The sequence below is a fragment of the Centroberyx gerrardi genome, chromosome 13, assembly GCF_048128805.1.
Source record: "Centroberyx gerrardi isolate f3 chromosome 13, fCenGer3.hap1.cur.20231027, whole genome shotgun sequence".
In the NCBI taxonomy this organism is placed as follows: Eukaryota; Metazoa; Chordata; class Actinopteri; order Beryciformes; family Berycidae; genus Centroberyx; species Centroberyx gerrardi.
The window spans coordinates 25,867,599-25,879,458 of NC_136009.1; the positions used below are offsets into that span (position 1 = coordinate 25,867,599).

The window sequence follows — 11,860 nt, forward strand, 5'->3', positions numbered from 1 at the left end:
TAATGTCCGATTCAGAGAGTACATATAGATCTGTACAGTGGACATTAGGGAAGTTTTAATGCTAACTATTCACTTTACAACAGCCACTTCACTTTACAATGGACACACAATACTGTGGAAGTGAGAAATTAAAATCTCCCTGATACATAATGTACTTATAGGATGTAACAACACAAGATAAACTCAGCACTCACAATTATATTTGTACACTTTCTACTTACATTGTGTTCTTGCACTACTGTTAAGTATATTGTGTATTCCAGGGAAACTCTCGGTGCAGAAAGTGAACAACTACCTCCAAAAAGCCCTTGAGCAAGGCACTTAATCCTCAACTGCTCAAGCAGACTTGTTCATCGGCCGACAGCAAAAAGACTATGGTTATAAAACATGGGCAATATCTTAAAAAATATGATTAAAATGGTTTAGATTAAAAATTATGACAGCGTGTCTTGTTTCTTATGTGCTTTGCTGCTCTGTCAAGCACTTTGTAATAAGCTTGTTTCATTAAAAGCGATCTGTAAATAATCTTCACGGGACGCGAGTAAGAGTTAAAACTCGTTTCCAAAGTCTCGCACCCTTACCTGAACATGTCCCCCAGTCCCTTCAGCATGCCCTTCTTGGCTTTGCTCTTGTCCTTCTCCTTCCCTCCCTCCTGCTGCTGCTGCTGCTGCTTCTTCTTCTCCTTCCCTCCCTTGTCTTTCTTCTTCTCCTCTTTGGTGCGGTTGGTGCCGTTGACCAGGGGCTTCTCGGTGCCGCCGGGCAGCGGGGTCAGGTCGGCCACCGTGGACACGGAGTCTCTCCCCGACCGCGAACTCTCCTCTGTATCCTCCTCCACTGCAGGGGGGGAGAGAGAGAGAGAGAGAGAGAGAGAGAGAGAGAGAGAGAGAGAGAGAGAGACAGAGAGAGAGAGAGAGAGAGAGAGAGAGAGAGAGAGAGAGAGAGAGAGAGAGAGATAAAGAGAGGGAGAGAGAGTGACGGGGCAGAATGGGGAGCACATCATATTCCAAGTCAGTTTTTTACCATTGCACAGGCAATAAAAAGTTGAACTACACCGCATATGAAAATCTATGAGTCTAATAAATGAAAGATAAAAGTGTTCTTATAGGTGCAATTAATTCAACGTCCTAACCCCTGCAATACAATTTAATAGCATACTGCAAGTGATTGAAGAGCTTTGTTCCGGAATGAGAAAGCCACCATTAGAGACCATTAGACACGTACTCTTACAAAATGATTAATAGCACAACATTAATTACTATTTTATGGTTCTACGTCAAGTATCTCCCACATATGAAAAAAAATAGTTTCAAAGAGTTCCAAAGAGAGATGAAAAACTGACACCTACTTTGACAAATTATTAATACAAATTGAAAAACAAATTCTCATGTTTTTGCAAAGATAGTGGTCGACTGAACACTTTCAGAAACTAGGTCCTCAAAATTTTAGAGGTATTGAATGATGAACTGCAGATAACTTTTGCTTATAAAATGAATAACTCTTCAAAATATTTGAATGCTTTGATGTGTTATCTTTGTTTTCGGATATGCATGTGAATGGAATATTTTAACACACTTTGTATTAGCTGAAGAGAGAAGAGAAAGGGATAGGTGACTTCATACACATCGCTCTGTCCTAACCTATGGCACCGACAGCTTGTCTTCGTCCCTTGAATATCTTAACCGCAGTGATCCTCACCACTGAGAAAAAACAGTTGTATATTTGTGTGGAAGGAGGCGGCTCGATGCACGAGTGCACTTCCCCCGACAGGACGCCGGTCTGTCACAGGGCTTTATCCATATTCCCGGCTCCTCCTGTCTAAGGAGCCTAATATTTACAGTGCGGTGCATTTGACAACATCTAACGCCGTAAAACGCTTACATCCTGAGTCAGCAGTTTGCCACATTGCCACAAGCGCTGAGAAAAATCTACTGCCACACATTCAGCGTTAGTCAGACCGCTGTCACTCCCATGCACAAGTATGGATGCCACGTCGGGATTTTAGTGATTGACACATCCATCAGTTCCAATGCTCATCCTCGTGATGCATTATCATTGCAGTGTTAGTGTAACATCTACATCAGTGTCATTTCAGTTATTCACAATGCAATGACACTGAACTCATCAGTGTATCATTTCACATTTTTGACATTTAGCAGTCGCTCTCATCCCTTCCCACGGGGGGGAATTGAAGCGTCTTGCTGTCGATGGATACCATTGGCTGGTTGTGGGGATCAAACCTGTGATCTTGCAGTAACGGGACGGTCTCGCTAACCGCTAGGCCGGCGTGTGAACGTGTAGCGTCTTACATGTCTCCATGCCCTCGTCGTCCTCCTCCGTGGCGGCCGGTCGGTCGTAGGACTTGTCGATGGCCGCCCTGAAGCTCTCGTTGCAGCCCCGCCCCCTGATGATGCGGGGGCGGGGCCTGTGGAAGGGGAGGTCCCCGTTGAGCGTTACCTCGGCAACGGCCGTCTGGAGGCTCTCCAGAGAGCTGGACTTTTTTAAGCCGAGAGACGGTCCCACGTCCTTGGTGGAGGAACCTGGGGGTAGGAGGACATCGAGGTATGTAGTAAAATAAACACAATATTTTGACTAAACCTTACTCAGCCTATGGTGGTGGCATTGTCGAAGTCTCCTTTAATGTATTTATCCTACATCTATCCTGCGTTAGTACTGTATACAGTGGCAGCCATTGAAGAAGTCCACCTTCATGCATGTATCCTCCATTTCTCCTGCATTCATCTCGACCAGCTACCAGGCCACAAGCAACTTCAGCAACTAGCATTTCCAACGGCTGGAAAGAGATGGAAACTTTTCCCAGGCAACTCCTCTTAGGGACGGAGCCAAAGCGCAGCAGTAATTCTGCAACAATGCAGTAAAAAGTAGGACTTCTTCATTGGCTACATCTGTTGTTTAAACCCCATAAGTTGCCCCAATAAATCAATACATCTTTCGCTGAGGAACCTGGGGGAACAGGGATATGGAAGTATGTATGAGCAAAGTTTTGAGTTACAATCTATTCTAAGACAATAAAATATATCTCTGAATTGAACTAACGGTGGTCCCATCTCTTCTTTTACTTGGGGAAGCAGTCTTAGTAAGTTTGTTTATATCTCTAAAATGTAAGTCCTGAATTGAGCGTCTCAATCTGTCATTACGCTACGCAGAAGCACACTGGACTCAGAATCTCATTTTGTTTCCATTCTATCATATCCTATCTCTGTTTACTTAAATGTCCGCTTAAATAAGCAAGTCTGTCCAGAATCAATATCTACAATGACCTTCCTTATGATCGAAGTTTGGTTTAAAATCTTGTCAAGGGCAGAGGATGATGGGGGGATGACGCACCACAACACGAGCCACAGCGAGAAGCACATCATCATGGGAGTTATGTTACAAGATGACTTAACAGGATGATTTAAGAGGATGATTTGAGAGGATGAGAGAGAAAATCATTTCAGCACCAAGGTAGACTCAGCGATATGACACACATTTCACAGTAGGCCACATCCTGCCAACAAAAGTGACCGATAACTGAAGTCAGCCAAGTATGACCTCAGACTCTTCCCAGTGTTTCCTCTGTGAATTTATGCAGCAGCGGAAGTTGTGAGTAATTTGGTCTTGGCTACACATCAGTCCCTGTTCTGGTGCTTCTGCTGCAGACGGCAGTGTTAAAGCTGCGTTCTTCGGATGAATTTACATTTCAGAAATTAAGCTCTTAATGAGAGTTGAATAAGCTTAAATTCCTAGACCCCCAAACACTACAAGCCACCATAAAGAAGGAGTGCAAGGGTCGAGGCCTAACAATAGGATCATGTTAGAGTAAAGTCCTAGGAGAAGAAATAGAATAAGACCTAAAGAAAGAGGCAGAATGGATTTTTTTTAGAGAGCAGCTGAGTGAGTAGAGGCAGAGTGTCATTCAGTGGTGAGAGGGTAATGTGAGGTGCTTCAAGTAAAAAATGATTCATTCTAAATATCAGGACTACAAGAGGGAAATCATACTGTTATTTTAACTTCACATGTTATCTAGCAGAGTGGGACGGTGGCTCAGTGGTTAGACTGTCGCCAAGAAGGACAAAGGACAAAAAAAAAAAGACTAACAAATCAGGTGGATTGGAGAATAGGCTTGGGCCAATATTCGATAATATTGAATACTGCAATATTTAGCGAACATGCCGATTTTCGATATATACCCTATACAGTGTATACAGTATATAGCCTAGAAATTTGAGGTAATTTAGAAGAAATAAAATAAAATACAAAAAAAGCAATAATATCGTTTATCGCGATATTTTGGCAGGGCAGCATCGCAATATAAAATTTTGGATATCGCCCAAGCCTATTGGACAATCTAAATTGCCCATAGGTGTGAATGTGAGTGCCTGTCTGTCTGTGATGGACTGGTGACCTGTCCCCTGCCTTCTGCCCAATGCATGCTGGGATAGGCTCCAGCCCCTGTGACCATGAAAAGGATTTAGCAGTTAAAAGAAATGAATGAATGAACGTTTGCCAATGAAAAAGAGGAAACACCGAGTCAAGACTCAGAGGACCAATCAAACCTGGATATTGTTTTTTTTCACCGAGGAGGAAGCTGGCCATCTGTGTGTGTGTGTATGTGTGTGTGTGTGAGTGTGTGTGTGTGAGTGACGATTCTTCCTGAACGACTACAATTTTCATTACAAGATGTGGCTCTGAATGAAAATAACCATCAGCAAAATACGAGAAACATGACAGCTTAATTAAACTGAGACTATTCGTACAGTAGTGAGGGCATAATTCCCCATATGGCACCTTTCACTGCTTGAAGAGGTGTATGATGGGAAAAAATAAATAAATAAATAAGGTGTGAGGGTAAAGGGAGGAGTCCTAATATTCTGTTTGCAAGTGTCAGAGAAGAGTACAAAAGAAGAGAAAGTAGTAAAGGAGTAAAAGTATAAAAGGAGTAAAAGAGAGAGGAGTGAAAAAGGAAGAGTAAAAAAGAAGGGAGGGGACAGATAAAGAGTGAAAAAAGAATGGAGAAAGAAAGAAAGAGGAGAGAGAAGGAAATAGAGAGAGGAGCAAAAAACAGGGATGAGATAGAGGGGAGAAACAGGAGTAAAGGAGAAAGAGAAAAAGAGAGAGACTAAAATATTGAAAGGGGGAGTAAGAGATGAATAAAGAAAGAGGGAAAGATGGTGTAAAAGCAAAAGTTAAGTAAACGAGTGAGAGAGTGAAAGAAAAGGAGAGTGTGGGAGGTGAGAGGGAGCGAAAGAAAGACTGAGTAAAGGAGACAGACAGGAAGAAGTAAAAGAGAGAGAGAGAGACACACAGAGAGAGAGAGAGAGAGGGAGAGACAGAGAAAGAGAGACTAAGAGAAAGAGAGAGAGAGAGAGAGGGAGAGAGAGAGGGAGAAAGAGAGGGAGAGAGAGAGAGGGAGAAAGAGAGAGAGAAAGAGAGGGAGAGAGAGACAGAGACAGAGAAAGAGAGAGGCTAAGAGAGAGAGAGAGAGAGAGAGACAGAGAAAGAGAGACTAAGAGAAAGAGAGAGAGAGAGACACAGAGAGAGGGAGAGAGAGAGAGAGAGAGAGGGAGAGAGACAGAGAAAGAGAGAGGCTAAGAGAGAGAGAGAGAGGGACAGAGAAAGAGAGACTAAGAGAAAGAGAGAGAGAGAGACAGAGAGAGGGAGAGAGAGAGAGAGAGGGAGAGAGAGACAGAGAGAGAGAGAGAGAGAGAGAGAGACTAAGAGAAAGAGAGACAGAGAGAGAGGGAGAGAGAGAGAGAGGGAGAGAGACAGAGAGGGAGAGAGAGAGACAGACAGAGAAAGAGAGAGACTAAGAGAGAGAGAGAGACAGAGAAAGAGAGAGGCTAAGAGAGAGAGAGAGAGAGAGAGAGACAGAGAGAGAGAGAGAGAGAGAGAGAGAGAGAGAGCACTGCAAAATGACAGAGCTTGGTAAGTGATTTTACTTTGTATCCAGACTCATCAAGTGCAATTTTACTCAAATTCTCTTTACTGCACTGGCAGATCATTTAAATAAATGTGACTTTTTCTCAGGATAATAAAGGGAAATTGCACTGAAAATGAATCAAGTGAAATTTACTGAAATTAGCCAAATGATCTGCCAGCGCTGTAGGATCACTTCACTGAAAACATCAGCAAGTCTGGATACAAGCTCAAATATATTGCCATTTCTTTGCAGCAAGAAGGAGAGAAAAAGAATACACAAAAAAGAGAAAGGAAGACATAGAGAGAGAGAGAGAGAAAAGAGAGAGAAGTGGAAAATTGAATACATGCAGAGTGAACAAGCCCGTGGGTTTGGCGGCGTCCCATTCATTCTCATCAGCCTGTCCCGTCCCCTTAACGTCTCACTGAGGTCTGGGCTGATGGGCTTTTCACGCCGCACACCCGCTTTATTTAAGGGCTTCGCCGAACGCCTTTCGCTAGTCACACTCCAGCGCCGGCCGTAAAGAAAAAAAAATCTAAAATCCACGCCGTGTTAGAGATCTGATAAATGGCATCGAGTCGCGTAAAAAACTTTTTTTTTGGGGTTTGTTTTGAAAAACCAGCTGAGTTTCACAGGAAACTAGTGATGAGGCGTCTGTGTGTTTTGTTAAATATGAAGGGAGGTTTGGACAGAAATTCCTGGTAACTGAGATTCAATTTTGGGGATAAAAATACTAATAAAATACTTATAAAATTTAACCCAGAATTGAAGATTAACAGAGTTTGTATTTAATTTTTAAACAAAGGAGTTTCAGATAAGCTGAGCTGGCAACTGAGATTCTATATTTCTTATCCAATTTTGAGGCAAAACACACTAAATGTTAAATAATCAGGCCTGGCAACACAGCTCCCAACAGTAAAAAACAAAACAAGCTGAATTGAAGATTTCAAACCTGGCAACCCGTCAAGTTTATCATAATCTGCGGCAGCGTGTTTGGACAGAGCGACACCGCTATTCAAACTGCAGATAAACGTTATCCTACCAAGTTAAGCTGTGGCGGCCTTACAGCAACAAACACACTGCAGTCATCTGGCAGCTGGAACAAGGAGAGGTCAGACTGATGCTGACATCAGGCTCAGCTGGAACTGGCAGCACCCGGGCTGTGGGTTCAGTCCGCATTAAGGAATATTCACATCATCTGACTTCACCGCCTTTGGTCGTCTTTATGCGGCTCACTTTATATAAAAAGTGAAGTCATTTGCTCCAAAATGGGAGATCTACTGTTTACAAAAGTGACACAAGCCCTTACAAAATGACTGACAGCACAAAATTTAAAGAAATGGCACTACTTCTTAAAAGATAGTAGGTAACTTAAGCAATAGGTCAATATATTTCTGTATAGCTGACTTACTCTAAGCACCATATATTACTATGAGTACATACATTCTTGGAAAACGGGCGGCCCGAATGGGAATTGAACCCTTGACCCTGGCAGCTGGCCAGTGGAGGGTTAAAACTCAATTTACCCTCTTTTTTATTTGCAGAATCAACTTTACACACCTTTTTAGGTTGACATAAATCTTTGATCTAAATTTAAAGAATATATCACATTAATACTGTAGGATCAAATTCATAGGTTATAATAAGACAGGGTCTTTTAAGGGAAAAGCATAAATTAATGCTTTTGTGAAAATAAAATAAATTTTTATGGTTGTTTGCCTTATGATGATCACTGACTGGACGTCATAATTTAGCCACCTTTTTATTTGTGACTCCATCACTGCCTGGCAGTTTGAGCAACACAGGACCACAACACTATAACACTTTTATAACCTGGATCCCTTATGTACTAAATTATAAACTTCAGGTAATATTCCCCCTTCCCAAAATGAATCTAAATTAACTCTTAAGTCACAAGCCACTCTCACACATGGATTTACAACGTGTTGGAAAAGTTGCGGGTGAAGCAAAGTGTGACTGGATTTCTGGACGCTGCCGGCGAACAGTAGCTAACAGTCTGGTATTGTCCTCCGCCATTCAAGTGTCCTTGTCCGACATGTGGCGGCGGTCTGTGTCAACAACGCTCTCGGCCAATCACGGCGCAGAGAGAGAGCGGGGCTAAGCTACCCCGTCTCTCCCCTCGCTCTGAGCTGTCGCGGGCTTCGGTTTCAGCGGGACGGCAGTGTTTTGGCCATGTTAAATGGACCATGGATCACTGATACTTAGTTGGGAGTGTGGATTTTTAAAAAGAGGCTGGGCGAGTAACGCAGGGGCCCTGGAAGTGAAAATAAACCCCCGGACGCTAAAGAAAACAGCCTGAAATCTATTAGCCTCGCAACGTTAGGGAAATTGAATAGGTGTTGGATTCCAAAGTGGGGAGAGGCCTCCGTTCCCCAGAGTGTCCACACTGCAAAAAAAGTCCACCTTAACAAGTCATTCGATCTGTTATCTGCAGTCTGAAGATCTGCCAGCGGAGTGAGACCATTCCACTTGTTTCCAACGCAGAGGGGTCTTCAGACAAGGCGGATCACTCCACTTGTTTCAAGATAATGGCACTTAATTGATTTGCATTGATTTACACCAGAAGCAAGTGATCGCACATCATTGGCAGTTTTTTTTTCACCTTTTTAAAAAGGGGCATCAAGTAATCTATGACCTTTATCAACCTCTAAATTATATATATATGAGTTTATCATTGCGATTATTATCATTACTTTCCTATTTTATCTTTCTTTCTTTCTAATATGTCATTCTATTATGCAAATTATGTATTTTTTGAGTTTTATGTGAAGCACATTTAATTCCCCTTGTGTATGAAATGTGCTATATAAATAAAGTTTATCTTGCCTCTATTGGTGACCAAAAGGAATTGAAACAACATGAAAAAAAAAAAACTTGTCTCTTCCTATACAAGTCTCTGGTGGAAATAAGGTTTGAAAGGCAGAAATCTCAGCACCTGGTGAGGTAATTGTTGAGTCATTAGTATTGATCAACAACCCCATCACCTCTCCACATATTATGGTCAATTTGTGTTATAGGGCAGTGAAAATCTTACTTATTGCCCCTTTAAGGAAAGTTAGATTTTAAGACTCGGTGCAGGATTAAATGTTTTTTTGCAGTTGTTTTCAGATTGTGCAACGCTGCAGCTGACTCATCTGTTGCCACCATTTGGCTGATAAACATTTTAAAATCTATCACCTACTCACGATCTCTTCCTCGCTGAGTCATGATATCATAACCTGCCCAAAAGTCTGAAACCATTTCCTTTCTATCTCATGGTTGCCCACACACTGTTGTTTCGAGGTTTCGACAAAAGTATAAAGTAGCGATTCAGCTATCCACATATAAAAAAAAAAAAGGTACATTGATGGCACATTCAGTCTTGTTTATGTGTCTCTTCCACAAGACTATATCCCTATCCTCTTTTATTCCTCCTTTCCTCTGTGTGTCTCAGTTTTTACTCTTTAATATTGAGTGAGCGTCCACAGCTAAACTTTGAAGAGTTACTACAAACTGCCCCGAGACAGCTCTACTCTCAAACTCTCTCATCTCTCTCTCTCTCTCCCTCTCTCTCTCTCTCTCTCTCTCTCTCTCTCTCCACCTCTTCTTTCAGCGGGATCCATTCTGTCGGCTAAGTCGCTGATTTTCAGAAGCGGGCCTTCTATTCAGCCGAGGTGACAGTGAAAACACACAAGACTTGACAATGACGGATGACTCGCTGTCAGCTCGCTGCCTTAGCCAAGGACAGAGTGCTTTCTCTACTCTCCCTCCCCTCACACACATGAACACACACACACACACACACACACGCGCTCGCAAACACACACTCTCGACACACAAAACAATTAGCGCTACGGCCGCATCTGACGCAAAGGAGGAAAATCAAATCTGTAGTTGCCCCCCCCCCTGCTTCTCAACCATGTTCAGCGGCGACCTCAAACTGTCACAAGCACTGCGAGTCTTCAATCTGCAGACTGACACATTTGTCTTGTCAAGAGTGAGCAAAACACCGAATACATGGGATACTACACAAATGAGTAAAAAAGGGCGGCGGCTGAAACTTTTGAAGTGGAATCTGCAAGAACGCCAGCTGAAGATACCTCTGCAGAGCGTCGTCTTGCTCTGTGCCTTTGCACTGCACTGTGTATCTATGTAGTGTTTCCATTTTAGTTGTCAATATATCTCTGCTCCGAGGCCACCGAGACAAGTTCCACTTCATTTATAGTTCTTGGCGAGGAAAACAGATTCTCATTCTGCCTTGCTGCTGCAGCTCCTATCCTTCCTCAGACAGTGTGCGGTAACATGTCGTCAAATCAGCACGTCTTGTTCGAATCTTAAGATGCAAAGAGTAACGGAAGACAAGATGGACAGCAGAGACTGAGAACTGAGATGATATTTAGGACTTGGAGCCAGAGGGGCATGAGTAGGTTTTGACCAAGAAAGCCAAAAATACTGACAATTTTGTTGCTTGAATATTGGTGAGTATGTAAATGGGTTTTATGCATGTCATTTGCAATAGATAAGTGGGACTACTCTACACTTTTGGTTGCTTAGAAAGATGCCGGAGGCGAAGGGTAACCTAGTTCAAAATGGAAGAAGGCTTCTGTGCACCATCTCCTTTGCAAATCTGACATTTATTGGGAGAACAGCTAAGCTTTTGGTAAACAATGTGCTGCATGTGATCAGATAATGAAATATCACATGGTATAATGTCATAAAACTGTAATTTACTTTTAGTGCAAGTCAGATCTCATAAGAGCTTTAAAGTCGAGATGAAACGGCATTTCGAGAGTATCTAACTTCCGTATCGTGACGTATTTCCGAGTGAAACAGGAAAGACAGGCGGGACGTAACGTTGGGAGGAATTTGATTTGAACGTTGAAAAGTGGGCGTGTCATAACACCCGAAGACACACCGAAGTACCGTGCTGCTGCTAGCTAGCTAACTAATGAATCTTAGCCTCTTAGCTCTGTACGCTAAAAGTTGAAGATTGATTGATGGGTGGATGTCATGATATTATTGGTTGAAATTAGTTACGGGCATGCTTACGTAAGCACACGGCATATTTTGTTTTACAGGAAGAAAACATGATTGAATTTTGATATAAGAATATAATGAAATTGATTTTTGGTATTTTTTTTGGCATATATTGTTAAATAAGTGCACAGTATGACCGGGGATGTGATCTAAAAGGGTTAAAAAGGCATTTTTCATTTCATCTCGTCTTTAAATGTGATGTACAGCTCATTCAAATACCACCTATACCCCCCCCCCCCCGGTTCCAGGCCTTTGATATGCACTGTGAGAGCGGATGGTGATGGTGATGGAGATGGAGATGGAGATGGAGGTTTTCCATTCTACCTTGCGGTGCAACCGGTCCTTACCTGTGTTGGTCTCGGGACGAGGTGTGAGGTTAATCTCGTCGGCTACTGTTAAAGGGAGGGGAAGGAAAAAGGGGAGAGGGGGGGTAACAAACATTTGGGGTTAAGTTAGTGCTCTTGACATTCCAACATGCGACATCCAGGCAGCGCTACGAACATCACAATGGCTTCATCTCAATTAGGATCGGACGCCATGCGAGACAAGGAGGGAGGGGGGGGGGATGAAAAGAGGGTTTGAGGATAGCAATCAGACATGTTGTGATATCAACACGGCACAGAGCGGCAATCCGGTCGGGAAGATTAGATATGATTATAGAGAGAGAGAGTGAGCGGAGAGACTGCTGCAGCCAAAGCAATCAGCATCTGCTCCAAGCCATTTCAAGGTGAATCAACACAGCGAAGTTCTTGACTTTGGTTGAGAGGTGCAGAGTCTGTTTTCATACAAAAAAGGCGAGAGGGTGGAATACATTTGAATATAAGGCACATGTTTGAAACATTAGAGGCGTGCAGGGGGGCATGTGTTCAAGGTTACGGCAGACTTGATTTCGTTGGAATATTCGCT

The 11,860-nt window shown here is 42.8% G+C and overlaps 2 protein-coding genes across 7 annotated transcripts in view; one reads left to right on the forward strand and one right to left on the reverse strand.

Moving 5' to 3' along the window:
* crema (cAMP responsive element modulator a) overlaps positions 1–11,860 on the forward strand; it is a 492,677-nt gene that overhangs the window by 250,865 nt on the left and 229,952 nt on the right. The gene's annotated exons all lie outside the window — the stretch shown is intronic.
* pard3ab (par-3 family cell polarity regulator alpha, b) overlaps positions 1–11,860 on the reverse strand; it is a 272,576-nt gene that overhangs the window by 73,090 nt on the left and 187,626 nt on the right. For all 6 annotated transcript variants that reach the window (XM_071906610.2, XM_071906609.2, XM_071906608.2 and 3 more), the window contains 3 exons: positions 11,302–11,346; positions 2,307–2,537; positions 582–834 (listed from right to left, as the gene is read on the reverse strand). In XM_071906610.2, coding sequence (XP_071762711.2) covers positions 582–834; positions 2,307–2,537; positions 11,302–11,346 — 529 coding nt within the window. The remainder of the gene's footprint in view (positions 1–581; positions 835–2,306; positions 2,538–11,301; positions 11,347–11,860) is intronic.